This window comes from Lemur catta, chromosome 7, assembly GCF_020740605.2.
Source record: "Lemur catta isolate mLemCat1 chromosome 7, mLemCat1.pri, whole genome shotgun sequence".
NCBI lineage: Eukaryota > Metazoa > Chordata > Mammalia > Primates > Lemuridae > Lemur > Lemur catta.
In genome coordinates this window covers 62,042,316-62,066,142 of record NC_059134.1, presented here as the reverse complement: position 1 = coordinate 62,066,142, position 23,827 = coordinate 62,042,316, and the positions used below count along the sequence as shown (strand labels likewise).

At 37.5% G+C, this 23,827-nt stretch overlaps 2 protein-coding genes across 2 annotated transcripts; one reads left to right on the top strand and one right to left on the bottom strand.

The window, feature by feature from the left end:
- Positions 1-7,217: 7,217 nt before the first annotated feature.
- LOC123641607 (putative olfactory receptor 52P1) lies at positions 7,218-8,183 on the bottom strand. Its single transcript, XM_045556490.1, has one exon. It carries the CDS (start codon positions 8,181-8,183, stop codon positions 7,218-7,220), a length of 966 nt encoding a protein of 321 aa, XP_045412446.1.
- A 14,708-nt stretch (positions 8,184-22,891) lies between these two features.
- LOC123642049 (putative olfactory receptor 52P1) lies at positions 22,892-23,827 on the top strand. Its single transcript, XM_045556976.1, has one exon. It carries the CDS (start codon positions 22,892-22,894, stop codon positions 23,825-23,827), a length of 936 nt encoding a protein of 311 aa, XP_045412932.1.

Below are 23,827 nucleotides of genomic sequence, written 5' to 3'. Positions count from 1 at the left end.
AAATCAAGCAAACATATAATTATAGACTTAACTAAATACATTAAAGCATAAGAACCCAGTTATATGAGAGCATATAATCTATCTTGTCAGAAGAGGCTATCAAGAATAAATATGAGTTTTTTCTGAGGCCAAATGTTTGAGTAGAAGTTAACTATGGTGTATGTTTGGTGAATGGAGAGGGGAAGTATTTTAGAAATTTTAAAATGACATGCTTGAAGCTGTGACTTGGGGGGATGGGCGGGACATGGGCAATATATATAACCTGAACTTTTGTACCCCCATAATAAGCTGAAATAAAAAATAAATAAATAAATAAAATAAAATAAAATAATGCTTAAATGAAAGGGATCATGGCCTATTCAAAGTATTACAGTAAAAGAGGGTAAATGTGGCTGGAACTTCCAAGATGTGGTGGAACATGATATATAGTGTGAGATGATGCTTTTGAGGTAACAGAGGCCAGAGACTTGTAAACAAATTTATGCTAAAATAATATGAAGCACTGAAAGTTTTTAAGGATAATTCAGGCATAGAAGTAATGTGGAGATAATAGTAAATAAGACAAATACAAAAAAAGTAAGTAAATTAGATGTGCAGTGACAACAGTAACCCAAGGTGAAGACAGCAGTATCTTGAATAGGATAGAACAGTGAAGATAAAGAGAAGTAGATGGATTTTGAAGTTATGTTTGGGAGTAAAATTAATAATATTTATGACCTAAGAATAATTTTAAGGTCCCAGCATAGTCAGTGGGATGAAATGTGTCATTAATATACCTAGAGATGATTGGAGAAGAACCAGAGTGTAGGGAAAGAAAATGATATTGGGTGAGGTCATGACCAACATGAGGTGCCTGTCACTGAAGCATCCGAGTGAAGATAGTTTAGCAAATATATGAAAAAGTAGGTCCACAGAGTAAAGGAGCAATCTGACAATAAGTGGAGTGATCAGTTTGATATTCCATTGTGTATATAAACCACATTTTCTTTATCGATTTATCCATTGATGGACACTTAAGTTGATTTCATATCTTGCTATTATGAATAGTGCTGCAATAAACATAGGGGGGTGCAGATATCCATTTGATGTATATAAATTAATAAATGTGATTCATCACATCAAAAGAATGAAAGACAAAACCACATGATTATCTCAATAGATGTAGAAAAAGCATTAGATAAAATTTAACATGCCTTCATGATAAAAACTCTTAACAAATCAGGCATAAAAAGAATATACCTTAACATAATAAAGGCCACATACGACAAACCCACAGTTAACATATCGATGGGCGAAATGCTGAAAACATTTCCTCTAAGAACTGGAACAAGACAAAGATACTTTCACCACTCTTATTCAACATTACGCTGGAAGTCCTAGTCACAGCAATAGGTAAGAGAAATAAATAAAAAATCATCCAAACTGGAATGGAGGAAGTAAAATTGTCCCTCTTTGCAGATTACATGATCTTTTATATTGAAAAACCTAAACACTCCACTCAAAATCTCCTAGAACTGATAAATGTATTCAGTAAAGTTTCAGGATGCAAAATCATCATGCAGTAATCAGTAGAGTTTGTATACACCAATAGCAAACTAGCTAAAAAAAAAATCAAGAAAGCAATCCCATTTATAATACTACAAAAAATACCTAGGAATAAATTTAACCAAGGAGGCCTAAAACCTTTGCAAAAAAAAAAACTGATCCCAAATTCTTAAAAGAATTTAATTAGTGAGTGGAATAAGGTGCCTTTCTCCACTTCTATTAACCATTGTTTGGGTTACGTTGTTCAAACTTAGCCACACGGGTCCACTCCTAGATAATCACTAAGATGACCTGAAATGTAAGGAAGGGTATTCTGGCATGTCTCAAAATATTGGACTACTAAAAATTTTACTAATATGGTAAAATACTGAATCTGTGTAGTATTTATCTTCCAGCCCCTGGAGTGCATGTGTCTGAACGAGGCTTACAACATTCTTGCCACTCCTCCTTCATCTGTTTTGATTAACATAATACTTTCATTATACTGGACCAGGGTGATGTGCTAAGGAACTCCCAGACAGTCCAGATTTTTCTGTGTTTTTATAACAGAAAAGAGAATCTACACAGTGCTGAGGAATGACTATAATTATATATAGTTGTCCATGCCAGTGAATGCAAAAATCTTTCTGAACCTCTCTTCTGATACTAACAGATATGAGAAAGAATAGATTCACCAGGTCAAGTCTACATACTATGTACTTGAGAAATATTAATCTGATATAGCAGAGATAATACATCAGGAGTAACAACTGCAACTAGGACTATTACTTGGTTAAGTTTCTAGTAATTTAATTTCATCCTCAAAGATCAATATGATTTTTGTAGGGGGCAAATAAGATGGGACAATCACATTTGAATACTTTTGCTCTTTAGGGAATAATTAACCTCTGCCATTATCCCTACAATATGATGTTGTATTTTACTTAATATACTGGCCAGTGAGGGAGGGGTATAAAATTTCGGAGACTTCCCTTTAGTCTTCTCCTTTAAAAGAACTTTAACCCCAAAGACCAGAGAAGCACTGTGTAGGTTCTGCCAATTATTACATATGCTTATTCTAATCATGCATTTGGGGACTGAAGAAATAATCACTAGGTGGATACACAGATCACAGATCACATAAATCAGAGATCCTATTATGAATTATACCTGGGCCAGAATTTCATGTATTACCAGGCTCCTTCATGCTTTCATCCCTGAATAGCAATATCAACTCAGACACCATGTCCAACAGTCCTTGGGATGTTTGGGTATTTGCCTTTCTCCAAATAAATGGCTGTAAGATGATTTGTATTATTATAAGCCTCATCCACAATTATTTTTGAGATACATCTTCCTCTCTAGACCTAATCACTGCTAATTTGGACACATCCAGCCACTATACGACAACACCCTTAATATTCCTAGAAGTCCTGTGGTACAGTTTAGATGTTTTTAGGAATCAACATCATCTTCACAGACTTCTTAACAAAGGATCTTACAACCGTATCCTGACAGGCACAATCTGGATTTGATCCCAGCCCCAGGCTGGTTACTTATTTATTTATTTTGGCTAGAGATGCTTGTGATAAGAAACAGTTTTATTTTCCACCCAGCAAATCCTGCCCTCTCTATATTCCTTTTTTAAAAAAATAGTTTTAAATTATTTTTTAAATTTTTAGTTATTATGGAGAAATAATATTTGCATAAGTTTGTAGGGTACATGTGATGTTTTGATACAGGCATACAGTGTGAATTAATCAAATCAAGGTAATTAGGGTATACATCATCTGAAGCATTTATCATTTCTTTGTGTTAGGAACATTCCATTTCCACTCTTTTAGTTTAAAATATAGCCTAATTTATTGTTTATAGTCACTTTGTTGTGCTATCAAATGTTCATTTTATCTATCTATAATTTTATACTTATTAACCATCTCGACTTCCCCCACAGTGCTTACTACCCTTCTCAGCCTCTGGTAACCATCATTCTACTCTTTATCTCCATAAGATCAATTGTTTTTTATATTTAGCTCCCACATATGAGTGAGAACATGTGAGATTTGTCTTTCTGTGCTTGGCTTATTTCACTTCACACAATGTTCTCCAGTTCCATCCATGTTATTGCAAATGGTAGGATTTCATTCTTCTTGTGTCTATATAATATTCCATTGTGTACATGTATTATGCCACAATTTCTTTATCTATTTGTCTGTGGATGGAAAGACACATAGGTAGATTCCAAATCTTGGCTATTGTGAACAGTGCTGCAATAAACATGGTAGTGCAGATATCTTTTCAATATACTGAATTCCCCTCCCTTGGATATATACCCAGCAGTGGGATTACTGGGTCATATGGTAGTTCTATTAGTTTTTTGAGGAACCTCCATACTGTTCTCCATAGAGATTATAGAACAATCTCTTTTGATAAAAGCCATTTTAACTGGTGTGAGATGCTATCTCATTGTAGTTTTGATTTGCCTTTCCCTGATGACTAATGATGTTGAACATTTTTTCATCTACCTGTTGGCCATTTGTATTAATACATCTTCTTTTGAGAAATATCTGTTCAGATCCTTTGTTTATTTTTAAATAAGATTGTTTGATCTTTTTTTCTATTCAGTTATTGGAGCACCTTATATATTCTATTTGTTGATCAGATGGGTGATTTGCAAATATTTTCTCCCAGTCTGTAGGTTGTCTCTTTGTTGATTGTTGACTGTTTCCTTTTCTATGCAGAAGCTTTTTAGCTTGATGTGATCCCATTTGTCTGATTTTGCTTTGGTTGCCTGTGCTTTGGGAGTATTACTCAAGATGTCCTTCCCCAGATTAATGTCCTGAAGTATTTCCCCAAAGTTTTCTTTTAGTAGTTTCTTAGTTTTAGGTCTTAGATTTAAGTCTTTAATCCATTTTTATTTGATTTTTGTATAGGACAAGAGATAAAGGTCTAGTTTCATTCTCCTGCATATGGACATCCAGTTTCCTAGCACCATTTGTTCAAGAGACTGTCCTTTTCCACTGTATATTCTTGACAACTTTGTCGAAGATAAGTTCACTATAGATATGTGGATTTATTTCTGGGTTCTCTATACTATTTCATTGATTTATGTGTCTGTTTTTATGCCAGAATCATGCTGTTTGGGTTACTATAGCTTTGTAATATAATTTGAAATCAGGTAATGTGATACTTTCAGCTTCATTCTTTTTTGCTTAGTGTGACTTTGGCTATTCTGGCTCTTTTTTGGTTTGATGTAAACTTTAGGATTATTTTTTCTATTTCTTTGAAGAATGTCATTGGTATTTTGATGGGGACTGCATTGAATCTGTAGATTGCTTTGGGTGGTGTGGACATTTTCACAATATTGATTCTTCCAATCCATGAGCATGGAATATCTTTCTATTTGTGTGTGTGTGTGTGTGTGTGTGTGTGTGTGTGTGTGTGTGCTCTTCAGTTTCTCTCATCAATGTTTCATAGTTTCATTGTAGAGATCTTTCACTTCTTTTAAGTCTATTTCTAAGTATTTTATTTGTACCTACTATAATAAATGAAATTACTTTCTTGGTTTCCTTTTCAGATTGTATACTGTTGATATATAGAAATGCTACTGATTTTTTATCTTGATTGTATATCCTTCAACCTTACTGAATTTGTTTATCAATTCTAATAGTTTTTTTGTGGAGTCTTTAGGTTTCTCTAGATACAAGATCATATCATCTGCAAACAAGGATAATATGCTTTTTTAAGCAGAAAAAGGTATCAGTAATAAAAAAAATCTATATAGCAAGAAAGGAAGAAATAATGGCTATGTATGTTGAAAGTTTATATGAGGATTAGAATTTGAGAAAATTTACTTTTAATTATTTCACTTTTCTTTATGTAATTAAAATTAATGTAGTGCTCCAAGCATGAGGGTCAGGAGGTGTATAAGGGGGTTAACCTTAAGAAAAACCTACAACTGCAAGCCAGCAGCAGATAAAGCATAGACATCTAGCACTGAGATCGCAGTTGAAATGAGAAATTATGAAAAAAGTAATGCTTACAAAATGCATAGCTGTATACTTTCTTCAGAAGTTTTCCACTCTCTGAGTATATGACACATTATAGGATTGGTCCAGAGTTGGGTTGTAGGTTTTCATGCTAGCAAGATGGTCAAGTTGGAGAATAAAGAAAGCAATTCAGTTGACAAACTGTAGTGTTTAAAATTGTGTATAATTCTTAAAAACCTGTTAAGAATATCTCACTTTGAGGATTTGAATGAAAAACTAATACCAGTGCCTGTCCATGTATTGGTGATCTTCCTATAGAATAGGGTAATGATTGTTTTTCCTTTGAAAAATAGTATTCAGCATACTTCATTAAATTTGTTTATTTGTAGACTGCTTATCCCTACATGTCTGAAGTATAATAACCAAAACATTAATATTCCTGAGACTGGGAGGTTTCAAAAGCTGAACTTTGGTTTTCTACCTTTAGAACTAAAACTTTCCAAAAATGGGAAGGTCTGTTGAATGTCCATGAGAGAGTTTTATGTCCCCTCCACATAACAGGGTAGGATAGCATGAGAGAAATGAGAGAACAAGCAGAAAATTTGCACCATCAATAACTTCAAAATTAAAAGTGCTAATTTGTTAGTGAAATGTACTAGACCAATTGTCTGAAACTATTTTTCTTAAAAAATGGAAGGCTCAGTATGTGTAGAAACTGGTTTCCAATTCCAGTTTCATGGATACAGTTAGGAACTTTCCACCACATGAGTTTAACTAGAATCAAATTTGACTTTCTTTACATTATAAACAGATAGATAGATAGATAGATAAATAAATAGCAAATATTTCCCATTCTGATTGGTTTGGTTCAGTCACCATCCCATATAGGTCCAGGAAATAAGAGTTAATGACCTCTGGAAGCTTCTCCCACTTGTATAAATATATGAGACTATTTGAAAATTGCTTGTCAGAAGGTAATATCCAAGGTCATTCAGACTTAGCTTGGCTCCCTAAAGGCTGGAGATAGGAGTATATCTATGGGATAGAGAGCCCAAGTTTAGAAATGAAGAGTTATTCCTGACCTCTCCTGTACCCGCATCCTTAGAAGTCCTACTGTTTTATACTAAAGGATTCTAGGTGTCAAGCCCTTGTTTTGCCACTAGGTACTATTGTGGGTATTAGACCGATCTTCTCCCTCTTCTTGGTTTGAAGTTCTGATGGGGAAATATAGAATTTATGCAAAAGCACAAATCCCTTGCAGCTCTAATTTCTTTAACTGCGGCTTTATTGTCCTGTCTTCTGACTCTTGCAGATGGCAAGATAGCAGCTATAGCTTAAAGTATAAAATTAGAAATCCATGCATGGAGTATTGGGAGAGGGCCAGGGAGTGAAGACAGACCTATGGCTATGCAGAGGATCTTCTAAACTGCAGCAGGGCAGAAACTCCCCAGGGCACGGTTGGTTGTTTTCAATGTCTGGGTCCCACCTAGGTTGCCAGAATCTTCCTATGTTTACATTTTCCTGAAGGGAAAGGAAGAATGCTGAATCTCCTTGCCCTATTCTGTGATTTATTATTCTTGGAAATGTTTTTTCAGAGGACATTATAACCTATTACAACCTCTTTCCAGTCTCGAATACTGAAGATTTCTTAATCTTGAAAAGTTACTTTTATTTTGGATTAAGTCCCTTCTATATACTCCAGGGTCACTCAGATGCTTTGATTCCAATTCCCTGTCCCCTTTGAAACACTCTGACAACTCTTTCACGAATCTCTTTGGTCTTAACTCCATATACCACAGGGTTAAGAGCAGGTGGGAATAGCAGATAAACATTAGCCAAAAGAATGTGAATATGGAGCGGAACGTGGTGGCCAAAGCGATGTGTAAAAAAGGAGAAGAGGGCTGGTGTATAAGAGATGAGGATGACACAGATGTGGGAACCACAGGTCCCTAGGGCCTTGGAACGAGCTTCATGGGATGAGAGACGAAGGACAGCTTGTGCAATGAGAGCATAGGAGAGACCAATGCAGAACAAATCAACCCCAATGACCAACAGTGCTGCTGTCAGCCCATACACACGGTTAGGCCTGGTGTCCCCACAGGCCAACTTCACAACAGCCATGTGCTCACAGTATGTGTGTGGGATCACATGGCTTTGGCAAAAGCTCAAGCGCCCAATGAGGAAGGGACACGGGAGCATAAGCAGGGAGCCTCGCACCATAGCTACCACCCCGATGCGGGCAATGATGGTGTCAGTGAGGATAGTAGCATAGCGGAGTGGGTGGCAGATGGCCACATAGCGATCAAAGGCCATGGCCAGCAGCACAGTGGACTCCATCATACAGAAGGCATGAATGAAGAACATCTGGGCCAGGCAGGCAGAGGCAGATATACGTCCAGCCCCACACCAGAGGATGCCCAGTAGCTTGGGAACTGTGGAGAGTGAGGCAGCTAAGTCGATGGTTGAGAGCATGCACAGGAAAAGGTACACGGGCTTGTGCAGGGCTGGCTCGGTGGCAACAACAACCAGGATGGTTATGTTGCCCACAATTGTGGCTGTGCCCAGGCAGCACACAGGGAGTGAGAGCCACAGGTGAAATTCTTCCAGACCTGGGATACCCAGGAGGAAGAAAACAGAAGGGTCCATGTTTGTGTGGTTAGGAGATTCCATCGACGTCTTCTCTGGTTAGAAACCTCCACACAGTATCACATTACCTGCAGAGACAACACGGAATAAGGACATGAATGAGACTATAGTGACACTAGCTATATAATGTTTGGCAGGCTTCATCGTCTATCAAATGACAATAATAGTACCTATACCCCTAGAGTTAAAAGAACCACATGGGTTAGTATTTGTAAACAGGTTTGAATAGTACCTGACATACAATGCTTGTTAAATTAAATAAATGAATGTAAGAAAGGGTTCAAATAGCATTTAAATAAATGGGAATTATCTCCTAGCTAAGGCTTATTGTCCTCAAAGAAAGGGATGCACCTTATTAATTCTTCTTAAGAATATACCTGAGTACACACACACACAGACACACACACATATATTCTTTTATGGAGTATGAGATTATATGTGACTGTCAGTCTAGAATATAACCTACAAACATAGTTCACTGGGTAAAGTTGGACATTATTTTTCTTGACCTTTAAGTTAGAATAAGCTCTTATTTGGGATGCAGTGCTTAGTAATTATATTTTACATTAATATACCCTAGTAGTTTCCATAATGCACTAACCGACACATATTTTCACATGTACCTGTTCAACCCTCATCTGAAATTCTATAAGATGCTTCATCTGGCTTTCCCTAATTTGTTGAAGTTTACCCTTTTTGGACTTTATTCTATTTTCAAAATAGAAATTTCTAACATTTTCTAGTCTACCACTGGGTCAATCCTTTATTTACCTTCTATAATATCTGCAGTCCTTGATGATTTCAAAAAAGAGTATAGTCAAATACTTCTCAATCTCACCCTTCCACAATGGTAATATGTGTTTTGGTAAGATTACTTTGACTGATACCTAAACAGTGATGTCTTCTTGTGGAAAAAAAATTATACTAATCTCTCATTTATCCCACCTTTCCCATACCTCCAGCCCCTAAAGGGACACAATCCACAGCACGGAGTGCTTAAGCTAAATGGAATTATGCAGAATATGTGGGGCTATGGTAAGGGGAAGAAACAGAGGAGTAATCATTAGGATAAAAGCTGGGAAATCATTTTAGCTGGAGGTTTCCAAAATGGGAATGAAAACTTCACTGCCCAGAAGGTCATATCTCTCCATTGATTTAATCACAAATATTTAATGTGTCACACCATGTATAATTAGCCCTATTTTAGAAGCTGGAGATACTGTGATCACTAAAAAAAAGGCCAGGAAATTCAGAGAGTTAGAATATAGTCACCAAAGGGAAATCAACTCTTTGCCACAACTCTTTCTCACTTTTAGTGTGTACGTTATGTTGGATGAGAGGTAAACGGCTTTGTTCCCAAACAGACCGGCTACTATGCATACATGGTCACTGAAAAAATAAATTTAGAGAAGAGGCTTCTCCATTTTTGAACCACACATAAGTTTCTTTCTTATAATATAAGTGGATTTAAGAGAATAAACAACACTCAGAAAGGCCAAATATGTTGGTAACCATTTTTTGTTGTTATTGTTCTCACAGATACAGGGACTAACAGAAGAAGAGGAGGTTGGTGAAAGTACTATTCTGCTCACATCTCAGAACCAATAAACCACATGACCTCCAGAGAAGAGAGAGATAAACTCTTATAACAGGAGTGTGTATGAATCTTGCACACACTGCTCTGTGAGTTTATGCCTGGGTGGACAGAGCCAGCAAGTATCTAAGGTTCCAATCAATTTGAGTTAGAGATTGATCTTCCCTAAGGAGAAAATAAATAACAAAGTGAATATTTGGACTTGGCCAAATATGTGACCATACCTGATGTGATTTGCACATTCTAGACCTCCACCTAATATTCAGGCAAAAATGTAAGCCACATCTCATGCTTGCCTTCATGTACTTTTTGAAGAGGCAGGATATTTCAAAGGCAGAGTATTTTGGAGTTTCTAAAGCACCAAGGTGAGGTGGTTAAAAAAAAAAAGTGTAGGCATTGGAATCCAGAAAACTGGGAACAAATCTTTGTATTTACCTCTAACAAGACATAAATACAAAGCAGTGTTGCTTGAACAAGTAATTTTTCCTTTAGAATCCTACAGTTTTCTGATCTGTGAAATGGGAATAATAATACTTTGCAAGATTGTGAGAATTTAAAGAAAAGTACCTACTATGGTTTGAAGTGCACAGAAGGTGCCCAATAAATTTCACTTATTATTACCATCATCTTCATTACAATGGGAAAATAATCTCATATCCTATGCAAAATCCTCACTGAAGTTTTCTCAACCAACTAGAATCTAGTCTTTCCTTAAATGTTTCTATTAATATAATGTATAACTAGTTTACATTCAATGTAATTTGTTCCACTGTAGGGCCAACTGGTTGATAAACAAATGTTCTTTATAATTTGTTTTTCCGTTTGCCCTCTAGGATCATATAACAACCATCAGGAGATTGAAAAACAGCTTCCCTGGCAGCTCTTAGTTAAACTAGTTGCACTGAGCTATGGTTTTTATGATCCAGATTTGCTCACTGAACTCCTGCAGCTCTCTGCCCAACTGACCCAACACAGATAACGGACCTGGAGTCAAAGTGTAGAGGCAAAGGGGCCCCACTCACTACACCACCTCATCCACTCAGTTTATGCCAGATTTGTCTGCAGTGTTCAGTCTTCCAACAAATCCACTCACCCAGAGCTGGGAGGCTTAACTCGATGATTCCTCTTTCAGGTTTCTTCCTGCTCTTCGGATCTGATTATGCTTTATGACTTTTTTCCCTGTAGAAGCTGGACCGAGCACAGATTGCCACATATTACTTGATTACATTTGCTCCGAATTTGATTGATGTAAGTGAACATTACTTGAAATTCCTGTAGTCTTTTCTTTCTAAGGAACCCCAACCTTTGCACACACCAATCCTTCGTAGGGCTGTGCATTCTTACACTCTCACTCACTTCCATCACTCTTCCACCCCTCTTACAAGTCTTTAGTCTCACACCATTCCTGGTACAGAATATTTTGTGATATGGATAAACTTTTGTGACCCTTCTCACTCACACATCAGTTTAAACTTGTCCCTTGAACCCAGTCACTAATCTGACTCCTGTGACATTAAAGCCAACGCCTTCAGCAAGATAAAAGTTCTCACATCTCAATTGGGGGAAGAACTGGGGGATAGAAAAGACTTTTTATGCCCAGAAACTGCACCACAAACTGAAGGTTGTCAGCCTGTCTGTGCAAGAGCACAGCTGAACTTGGACTACATCTGCCTGTTGTGAAATACTGGGGAAAAAGCTCAAGGGAATCATTGGCAATTTCAGAAATAGCGTAGTAAGTACCTCCCATTTCTTCAATCTGATTAACATATTACTTGCTTCTTCCTTTGGTGGAACGCCCCCATTGTGCTCCCTCTCCAACCCCTCAGCCTAATGCCAGGGTTTAATTCCTGTCTTAGGAGACCTGCTGACTAAAACTCTAACTCAGACTACACAGAGGTGGTATTCAGCAAAATTTCTTTTTTCCTGGCCTTTAAATCTCAGTCTCCCTGCTTTTTTGAAGCAAACTTCCCACAGCCAGTTGCACATTTAGACTTCTCATGAAGACCAAGAAATACTTTTTCCAGAGTCTCGTCCTAGCCCAAACTCACATGATTCCAGGAGAGCAGAGATGAGAAGGCACAGCGTTGTAGGCGCTGAGGGCGCAGCATCCTCAGATCGCAAGAGCATTGCTAGTCTCTGCCCCACTCTCCACTGCCTGAAATCTACCTCACGGTCCCCCTGGGAGTTTGGTGGGTTGTACTAGGGAGCTTCTATGTTCCCTTGGAAATTGGGCATCCACATTTTTCTCTTCTGAATGTAGACGAGAAGAAAATAGGGAGATGAAGCTAGAGGCTTTTGTTAAAGAGGCAGAGAAGACATATTTGTAGTTTACTTCCTTGGAACTCTTTCTCTATTTTTGTTTTGTTTTGGTTTTAATTCCCCACATCTGAGTGCTGGCACTATTTATCTAAGGGCACTTAACATTTGAGGGCCACTGAGGCTACAAGCACTGTGGTTACCTGAATGCCGCTGCATTCCCCAAGGATCTCGGGACATGCTTTCCCTCCCGCTCTTCTCTGTGGTTATCCCTGACCCATTCTGCTATGCTTGCTCCTTCCTGAGACGCTAATAGTATAGAGAATTTACTGTGTATGTCCCCATACTGGCCACTGCTACACAGCTGCAGTGTGACTGACTAGCTTTGTGAAATGCCTTGCCATTGTTTTACATTACTTATTCAAGATGTAGCAAGGTGGCAATGGAACACAATAGGAAATTGTACCCATTTGTAACATTTAGGAGATACGGCTTTGTTAAAGGGAGTTTTTTTGCCATATGAGTTAATTATCTTAGGAACTGAGAAAACCAGAGAAGCCATACAGTAAATATTACCAAGCCCCTATCTTCTTGCGTCCTTTGCAAGGAATCTGTCCTTTGTGCTTATCTGAGCAAACTCTATTGTCAGAGATCTCCTTTGCATTAAACACACAGCCTAACTTTCTATAGGATTAAATTGCTGTTGGTAGGAATACTCCCACGCTCAGAGAGTTTATTTAGGATAGCCGTACCAGTCATGTAATTTACTCCACCATACATCCCAAGCCTTCTTCAGGTCATGAACATGTATCTTAAACTCCTATTCTCAGAAAAAAACAGCTCCAGCCATTATTTAAAACCCCACATTATGCAGGGAAACTGCCAAGAATTGTCAATGTGGAATTATAGTCTCTTTCTACAGTTTACCACGGTTGATCGCTCAGCACCTTTCCAATGCTCCCCTAGTCATGTTTTCCTCCAGCCACACCATGTCTAAAGGGCTCTTTCCTTAGCATGAGCAGTCCCCACACATGGATTCTGGTCAGCTGCATGCTCTTGATTTTAGCTCCTAAGAGATTCTCTAAGCCAGTGGTTTAAAAATTTTGGTGCACTTCAAAATTATTTGTACCTCTTGTTAAAACACAGATTGATAGTCCACATCCCTGGAGTTTCTGATTCAGTAAGTTGGGAGCAGGACTCCAAAATTTTTCTTTCTGACAAGTTTCCAAGTAATGCTGGTGCTGTTGGTCAACGAATCACACTTTAAGAACCACTACTCTAAGAAATTAAATATTTTTTAAAAAGTGTGTTTTCATCCTTAAAGTACTATCTGGTCTGCATTCCTGGTGAGTTCTGTTGTGCAGTGTAACTACCCCAAATATCTATAATAAGTCATCTTAAAAACCTAGAGCAGAACAGGCATATAGCAACTTTCCTTTCCCAGAACACTACCCTGAAAATGTTTATCTGTCTAAAGCTAAAGGTGCCTCCAATCCACCCCAGTCCTATTAATTAAAAGCAAAATAAAAATAGAACAAAAGTGAAATAAGCTTTTCAAATTCCTTTGTTCACCCTTCAAAACGAGTCTGCCTCTCAGCAAGTTTTGGAAAAAGTCCTGGATGGCACATTCCATGGAGCATATAATACCTTTGTGGTGTGTCAACTTGAGTAGACTAAACTACTTTTCTCAGAATCACTATCTGTTATGTTTCCAGTTAAGTGAGATTCTAGAGATAATCTCTCATGAAAGAAGATGGAAGGGAAGTAGCAGTCATTGTATGTGCATACACACAACTCCCAGTTATTCACACACTAATATAGGTGCTGCTGCAAAGAGATTTTGCTGTTCTACTAGAACACCATAATCAGTTGAATTTAAGTTAGGGGAATTATCTTGGGTGGATATGATTTAATGAGTTAGAAGGCCATAACTCGGGGCTTAGGCTTTCCTTGGGAAAAGAGAGACTTATGCCTATAGAAACCAGCTTCATCCCGTGCCTGGGGAGTTTCCAGCCAGCTTGTGATCTTTACTTCTTGATTTCTTACTCTATGTACTTCAGAGTCATCTAGTCAGCCCCCACAATTATTAAATATGTAAGCTATTAAATAATCCCTTGAATGTGTATGTGTGTGTATGTATATATATACATATATATATATCCTACTGGTTTTGTTTTTTCTGATTCAACCTGACTAATAAAAAAATATTATGCTTTGTTAATTTATTTCAATGTATCCATCAATGTATTCTGCAAGAAATTTGGGATGTTTTAGAGAAAATAAAGGACAAATAAAAGGAGCATTAGAAATGGAAAACAACACAAATTAGATAGCAAATATGAAAGCATTGTGTGATATTACTACAATTTCCTAATGAAAGTTAAGTATAAAATCTTAGACCAACGATATACTTTTCAAGGAAATATAATAAGAAGCAAGTAGTATGAGATATTGGTGAATCAAAAAATTAGAAATGTGGACCAAGAATGGTAGTTCATGCCTATAATGTCAGCACTTTGGGAGCCTGAGGTAGGAGGATCACTTGTGGCCAGGAGTTTGAGACCAGCCTGGGCAACACAGTGAGACCGTGCCTCTAAAAAAATTAAAAAATTAGCCGGGTGTGGTGGCACTCACCTGTAGCCCCAGCTATTCAGCTATTCAGAAGAGTGAGGCAGGAGGATCAGTTGAACCCAGGAGTTCAAGGTTGCAATGAGCTATGATTATGTCACTGCACTCCAGCCTGGATGACAAAGTGAAACCCTGTCTCTAAAAAAATAAAATAAAATAAATTAGAAATGTGTAATAAATAGTAAATCTTTAGAAGCACTTCTAAATACTTCTAAAGCAAGAATACATAGAAGTCCACTATCACCCTTACCCCTTCTATACTGAGCATTGTACTGGAGGTCACAGCCATGAAGTAAGAAGAAAAATAATAATAAAAAAATAGGAAACATTAATGATATTACTATTTGCAAAGAAAGTATAAGATAATCTACGCAGAATTTGTTAGACTATAAAGAGAGATCAACAAGACCAACAGTTACAAGATCAACATAAAAAGATGGGCAAAAATTTTGAAAAATTATGGAGTAAGAGATTCTATGCATAGAACAATATATTATTACAAAGAATGCCACACCATAACCCTGGATAAAACACTCAATATTATAAAGATATATGTATAATCTTCTCAAATGAATGCATAAATTAGATGGAACTCCAATTAAAATTCATTAGAAATTCTATTGAACTTGACAAATAATAAAATATATATTTTAAAAAGTCTAAGAATATCCAAGTCTATAAGAGCAGGGTGGGCAGACTTGCCTTATTAGACTTTACAAATTATTAAAAGATATAGAAGTTTGTTTCAAATTGTTACTAAAACAAAACTTGAAGAAAAAGAACTAAAAGCCCAGAAAGAGATCCATACATTTATTTGATATATATGGCATTATAATCAGAAAGGATAGAATGTAATAGTCAGTTGGAGTTGGTTATCAATATATTTAAATACATAATGAAATATGACGATTTCATGACCCCAAAACAACATAATTTCTAGATGGATTAAAGATAAATTCTTAAGTTTATATTTATATTATGTAAAAATCTTTCTATTGCAGGAATATATCTTAAAGACATTGGACAAAGAAGAAAAATTAAGATTAAAATGTATAAATCACAAATAAAGCAATTGATACATGTCTCTTCTTCATAGTTTATATTAGCATGACATGAAATAAAAGCATTCAAAGTAAATAGGTTAGGAGAAAATTGCTGAAACATATATAAGTGAAAAGGTATTCATAAACATAAAATAAAAATAACTCCAAGTCAATTTATAAAAGGACTAACAACCCATTACAAAAGTAGTCAAAAGTATATGAAAAGAAGTTCAATTTGATTAATTAATTAAGGTTAGCAGAAAAAAAAAATACAACTGTAAACAATAGTGAGATATGATTTCACATGTTTCAGGTTAGCAAAAATAAACCAAACCCACTGTTAGCAAGAATGTGGGGAAGTGAGGAATCTCATATTTTGTGTGAGTGTAAAATGACAGAAATATTTTAAAGAGAAATTTAACAATATATAGTAAAGGTGAAAGTATGCATAACCTTCAGCAAAGCAACACTGTTTATTTGTATATATTATGTTGTAGGATATTCCAGTATTATGGAGTTGACAAAGATTTTCTGCTTGAGCAAACTTTAGACCAAAGAGAGAGAAGTCACATAACACCATCATTTTATCATTACATTAAAACTGGGAACAGTCAAAATTATAGTTCTCTGAGAACTGCTTTTCAGGTCATGTTCTGCTTTGAATAAGAGGCCCAGTGAGATATCCTAATGAACGACTTCTTTCATCCTTTCTCCATCCTTGACCTCTGGAGAGTAATGGCTGTGCCCAGCTTACCCAGAAGATGAAATCATAGACTTCAAAATCTCCCTTATATCATGGGAGAGCCTTGGCCCAGCGTAATAAGAAGGCTTTTATATCTTGTGTCACAGGAAAGAGACAGAGGAGGAGAGCCCGGGTGGGCAGGAAACTCCTTCCCACAGACTTTTTCTTCCCAGCTCAGCAAAAAAAAGAGAAACAGTGTTCTATGAAGCACGAGATGGGAAGATTTAAGTTGTGACTTCCAAATGTCAACGCCCTGATTATCAGAAGAAAAGAAGCCAATAGGAAGAATATAGTAGGACATTTTTAGGTAAGTTATGATTTAAATAATTAAAACAACTACCCCTGCTTCTCCTTCTTTCAATCAGATTGTTTTCCCTAAATTCCTTCTATCTGGAGTCCCAACTGATTGTATTTTAATGGCATTTATTTATTCCCTAGCTGCTCAGCAACCTCTACCACAGACACCCAAAAAGTATTGCCTCTCTTCTGAAAGTTGAGCACATTTACAGAGGATATAAGGGGTTGAGGGAGTAAAAAATTCAAGAATTCAGGGATTTAAAGTAATGCAAAAACATTAGCAGGTATGACAAGGCTGAGGCAGTTTGCAAATCCTGGCTCATAGTGAGTACATAACAAGCACTAGTTAATGAGAGGAATCACTTAAAGGAAAGAAATTTAGCGTAAGTGCTAGGCAATAGAGCACAAATATAGGCAAAGCCATGATATGGACAAGGGAGGATAAGTGAAAATAAGATTGAGCTAAATACAAGTTTGTCAAGAAAAGAAAAGAGGAATGTGGAAATCATTCCAGGCAAAAGGAGCTGTTATTCATGGGTCCACCTCTGACCTTATCTCCAGGACTCCATGTACTTGACAGCAAAGTCACAGTGAATTTCTTACTATCCCCTCAATATACCTAAATTTTCTGATATTGTGTCTTTTCACTTATTGTTTCCTCTACCCAGAATGCTCTCCCCTCACGTCTCCATTGACTAACCTTGTCATTGTTTTGGACTGTAGCAAATTGTACTTCCTTAAAATTTTCCCTGTCCTCTATACAAGCGAGAGTCACTTCATGCTCCCTTAAAACTCTTTTACGTTTTAGGCATAACATTTATTGAATGATGTCACTATCTGTTCATTTGCAAATTTATCTACTGGAGAAAGAATAATGAAGAAGAATGAGGAGCAAAGGGGACAAAAAGCAGAGGACAAAGAAAAAGAAGAGAACCTAGTTTTGTGCACCCTCGCATGCGCAGTTCCCGACACAACTCTTGGGCTGCTCATTTTCAGCGTGTCTACACAGGGAAATATGCCCACGAGCTCTGAAACATAAGTTTCTAGGCTCCAATTCCATACATTGTGATTCAATCGGCGGAGGCTACGCATCAGTAATTTTTATATTCTTCAGGTATTTCTAATATGCAGCCAGGACTAAAATAGAAGTGTATGATGCAGTGGTATTTCACAGACCCACATAACAGGGAGTGGGTCTTTTAAAGGTTTGTGGGGAGCCGGAACAGTAAGAACAAGCACCCTGAGGCAGGGATGAACTTATCATGCTCAAAGAAGAGCAAAATGGCCAAAAGTAAAGTGAGCAAGGCAGGAGAATGGCAAACGATGAAGTTCAAGAGGTAAGCTGAAGCCAGATAATACCTTGTCTGTCAAGAGGGTCATGAGTATTCACGATCAGAGTACACCCAGTGCCTTATACATCATGGTACATTTTGTTTCTCATATAGTAAGAAGCCACCTAGGGTTGTGGTATCATGCTGTTTATATTTTTAAACATTTTAAAGATAATATGGCTGCTGTATGGACAATAAGCAGTATGTAGGCAAAAGAAAAGTGGGAAAATGAGTAAGAAGTCAGATCAGTAGTCCAAGTGAAAACTAAAGGTATCCTGGCTTGAATGGTGATGGTGAAAATGAGTAGTGGGAAGTCTCCCCAGAAGAGGGAATGTTGATGAGGCAGGAGAGAGGGGCATAATTGCAGGAATAAGTTTTTGAAGGAGGAAAAGGAAGTGTGATTCAGTTCAGAAGCAGATGAGTAAGCTTTAAATAAGAATGTGGCAGGTCATGCATTGTAATAGGAAAACACAGTACCAATGCAGCGGGTGCTACTTCGGTTGTTGGAAGAAATGAGAGAATTCTGTTTTGGTTTCTTCTATTTTCTTATAAAAAAGAAAGAAAGATTTTGAGGTGGAAAGTGGAAGTGTCAGGAGATGAAGGACAGTAAAATGTCTCACAGAATAAAGCTATGAATAAAAATATGTTGATTGTATGGTGTGTGACAACTCTGCTGAGGACTGTGGTTAAACTAGAATCAGTGACCGATCACTGCTGTGTTTCTTGGAAGTCATGGTCAGCTGCTCAGGTGTAGATGCAAAGCACGCAGAGTTGAGTTTAACAAGGATTACACCTTTACTATGCTATTGCAATTAAGGGAGAGAAGAACAAAGAAGTAGAGTGTAAGCACAAGGAAGTGATTATACCAATGGAACGTATTTTTTTTAACCTGGTGGGGAGGGAAGATGGTAACGGACAGGAAAAGGTGGTAGCATTGATGGATTAGAAATCCTTATGAAGTCAAAGAATAGTTGAAGTGGAAGGTACTGGTAAAAGTGAACTGGAGAAACCATGAGCTAAATGTAAGATCCCTAAAAAAAAAAAAAAAGATCTTAAAGGCATGAAGTTATTCTAGTATATTATTTTTGATATTGTGAGTGACTGAAATGAGGTGAAGAAAAACACCATGGGAAGTGAGGAGGTCAAGAAATAAATAACCAGGCTCCTTTTTGATTGCTGATATGAAATAATTATAGGCCACAATTATGACACAAGTAGTGACAGAACGGCATCAAAAAGCTAACTTGATATCTAAGACAGGTACCCAAAACCTGACTTGATAAGGAAAGGTGGGGGAGGATAATAGATAACTCAAGGAGAGTGGGAAAAGAGTGGTGTGATCTGACAGCTCATGTTTCAAAGAGGCCTGGGTTTTTAAAGTGGAAAAAGAAACAAAGATCTGGAAAGTATACTGGGGAGCAAGAAAATAAAATACATACCCCACTTCAGGATCCGTGAGCAGTGAGGCTTATAAAAGCAACTAACATTTGATGTGACTACAGAATGAGATATGTCCAGAGCATAGTCTGTTGTCTGTTAGAGAAAGAAGGTAAAGTAATTTTTTTAAAAAAAGTAACTTTTTGGCATCAGGCTATGATTTCTAAGGAGCACAGCATAATTTGGATTTTGGAAGTGACAGATAGGCAGGAAATTGAATATTATTAGGAGATTCCATAACTATTCAGTGAAAAAAATATTAGCAATAAAGCCTGACTAGGAAGACTAAGTTTTCTTGACGTGGCAACAGTAAACAAGGGTGTGAGATATGATGAGATTCATTGGGAAGGCATCTGAGGGTGAGATGAGTGTTCAGATGTAACTAAATTGTTTTGTTCAGGTCTAAATTATATTCTTCTGTGATACTGCTCCCCGGATAGATTGTGGTGGTGAAGGGTACAGGGGTGTTGTGTGTTGATGGTGGAAGATGGGTAGTTTGGGGGATGAGTGTTGGTTGACCAAAAGCATAAGGAGCTAGTGTCAAGGCTATGGAATAAGGGCAGTCTTGACAGGAGATATTCTATTTTGTACTTCTTTCTTAGCAACAATTCCATGTCTGGCAATTTTTTCAAAACCTGAATGGCTATATTTATGTTTATTTTCTCTGTGACAAATGGAAAATCTTAGCTGAGAGCATTGGTAAATTAAATTGAGGTGATATCTATTGGCCTTCTGGAAAGTAATGGCTTTTGAAGTAAATTGTACACGAAAAATAATTAGTGACATGTGAGAGCCCAATTGAGATTTAAAAGCTATAAATTAATGGGGGGGGGTTCTACCAGAACTGTGTGACATTTTGTATACATTATAATAATTAGTGTACTGAGATGGGGGCAAGAGTCACGAAGGACAAGAGAACAGAGATCTTGATACCATAAAAAAAATAAAAGTAGGTTTAGTGGGAGGAAAAGATAAAAGATTGGAAGAGTATGAATGCAGGGATGGTGATGGGCACTGGCATTGCAATCAGTTTATCTACTTAAATATTTAATTTACCCAGAAATGAGGCAGGAGTGAGGATCAAGCAGAAGAATATGACCTATAGGGTACCTCCCATATATCTGTCCATAATATCATTCCCATTCTGTCTTTATGTCTTGTTAGCTTCACAATCACTAAAAGAACTAGTTAATGCCCCATCAATTATTTTCTTCTTTGGTTGTTTAGACTAAACCTAGTCAAGATGCTCTACGGATGGAGACCAGCTTTAAGGATGTGGAAGAATGTGGCAGCTTAAATTCTGTGTACTCTTTTGTAGCAATTTTAACAAGTCCATTGATTTTAAGAGTACCAGATTTTAACTGATTTAAGTATAGCTAACAGAGTAATCTATAAGGAGTGCTGTACTACAAGCATTTTAACCAGTTAAGGTCAGCTATCTGTAAGAAAAGCAAAGGAGATCTTTAACTGGGGTCTGTATAAAAATAACAAGTATAATAATTAATAATGAGTAAACTCAGATTCTAGAGTGCAACTGGAATGACATATGACTACATTTTTTAAAAGTCAAAGAATATGCAGGAAATACTTAGTACAGCCAAATTTTATATTTATATTTCTACAACATGAAGGAAAATCCCAAGGATCTTCATATGTCGTGTAGTTTGTTTAAGCGCAAAATTTATTTTAATGGTACTACAGATAACCTGAAATGAATTTCTGGAGTCACTAGTTTCTAAAGGAGTAACTGAAATATTCAGTTATCCCCCTGCATTTCATGATGGAAATTATATCCTGTGACAGTGCTAATAAATTTAAAGATTCACAAAGTCATATCAAAAAGTCATGAAATTGTCATATGTGTTCTCTACAGTGGGCTTCTAATATAACTAAGGAGATCTGAGCCATATGAGTAGTAGATAAATGTCTCTGTCTCATCTTAAGCTTGTTTTCTTGTGTTGCACAGAATCTACAAATTCTCTTCAGCAAACTCCATGTGGGATGTTGCTTGCTTCTATCAGAACTAACTGTTCTCAGTGTTGACTTAGGCATGAGTGCAAAGTTCCTTCAAAGTGCACCTTGTATTACTATTTTCCAAGGATGCTTATTCCCTCTAAGATGTTCTTCAAAATGCTGATGACACTGTTATTCTGTTTATTCAGGCACAGATTTTTCTCTGTGTGTTGTTGGTCCTTTTCCCCCATACCATACACACTATTATAGATTGGTTTTCTATTAGAAGTCCAAGTGTAATGAGATTTTCCTCATTATGCAGATGTATGAACACCTGCTTCCTGTAAGAGCCATTAATCATCCTCAGGACTACAACAGCTCAGAGGATTTCTAAAGACAACTTTACATCACAGTGTTAAGTTAGGTCCCTAACGTGTGGAACTATTAACAGAAGCTGTGGGCTGAAATTGAATGTCTATGACCTAAAGAAAAAATAGACGGAATAGACAACATGTGGGAGAGGGAAGACAGCAGGTACCACAGAGGTGAGTATTAGTGGAAAAGAGTTCTTGATTTAATTATAATACCGAATGTTCATAGATCCCTGGAAGGAGAGAGAAATTTTGCTTAATTCATAATAGGAACTGGAAAATAAATAAGTACTCTTAGGTAGCCCAATGGACTAATTTGAAGTAAACACCTCATAATTAAAGGTATAAAATTTACACAGGAAGGCCAGCTGTGTTGGAAGAGAGATAGATGCATGAGTCAGGTCAAAAGCCTCCAAGGACTGTTCAGCAGGTGCAAATATGCATTGCCTGGAAGATAGTGGAAGACAGCCAACTTATAGCATCCTTACATGGACATTATATCTTTTATATTTGTCCAAAAAAAAAAACTCATAAAGTCCGAGGGGGAGGAAAGGAATCACCACCCAAAAGTGGATCTCTGCCAGAGGGACAAAAATAAAATCAAAGGAACTCAAAGATTTCCTCTAACAGCTCAGCACGCCTGGAACAAGGGGTGAGGAAGTATAGTTTCTCTCTTTCTGTATATTTTGGAGGCTTTTCAATGAGAAGGTCATGACTCTACTATTAGGCTCTTCCATTCTTCCAAGGATCAAATCAGTTTCTCCTATTTTTACTCCAACTTCAGAAAAATTTGTTGAATTATAGAATTGCTGAACTGAGGAGGGTGAGAGTAAAGGTTCACTACAATATCCCTTATACAAAAAAGAAGCCAAATCCCCAAAAAGAAGTGATTGTGAAAACAATAAAGATGATTAGAGATAGAATTGAAACCAGATTGTGGATTCTGTGAACCCAAGGAGGCATTCTGTCATTTTTCTCTAGGTCCCATTTCAGCAAGTCATTAGAACCCAAACCTGTAAAAACAACCCACTACCCATGTCTTATTGGCAGGTGCCTAAACAATTACCAACAGTTTCTACCATGATAATCTTCAACCATTCCAGCTTCATGACCTTCACTCTGATGGGCATACCTGGCTTAGAGTCACAGCACTTATGGCTATCTGTTCCTTTCTCCTCCATGTTTTTGGCTATCTTCATTGGCAACGGTACTATCCTCTTCCTGGTGGCCACAGAGCCCACACTTCGCACACCAATGTACCTGCTCCTGGCTCTGCTGATGGCAGCTGACCTCATATCCACTCTGGCTCTGGTGCCCAAGCTCCTCTGCCTCTTCTGGTTCAATGATCGGGACATAGCTGCCAATGCCTGTTTCACCCAGATGTTTTTCATCCATGGAGCATCCGTGGTGCGATCAGCCCTACTTGTTGCAATGGCCTTTGATCGCTTTGTGGCTGTGTGTGAGCCATTACGTTACAACACATTTCTGAGCCATTCCCTAGTTGGACGCCTGGGACTGTTGGCTCTAGCCAAAGGTGTGATTCTTATCCTGCCCATGCCTCTTCTACTTCAAAGGTTGACCTTCTGCCACATAGTCATTCCTCACACCTACTGTGATCACATGGCTGTGGTGAAAATGGCCTGTGGCCACACCAGACCCAATCGTATCTATGGCCTCTTTGTGATCCTACTTGTGGTGGGACTTGATCTGCTGCTCATTGGCTTCTCTTATGCCTTCATCCTGCAGGCTGTAGTACGTCTCAACTCTCAAGCTGCCATCTGCAAGGCCCTCAACACGTGCTCAGCCCACCTCTTTGTCATCCTTGTCACTTATGTGCCTGCACTCTTTTCCTCTGTTACCCATCGCATTGGTCGCAATATCCCACCTCATGCCCATATTCTCCTTGCCAATCTCTACCTTCTCCTACCCTCAATGCTCAACCCCATCATCTATGGTATAAAGATGAAGGAAATACGGGACAAGGTGAATAAATGCCTGTGCAAAAGAACTTCATAA

Bases quoted from the DNA above. Each gene is read 5' to 3' on its own strand.
- LOC123642049 (XM_045556976.1), top strand. From the start codon at position 22,892: ATGATAATCTTCAACCATTCCAGCTTCATGACCTTCACTCTGATGGGC.
- LOC123641607 (XM_045556490.1), bottom strand. From the start codon at position 8,183: ATGGAATCTCCTAACCACACAAACATGGACCCTTCTGTTTTCTTCCTC.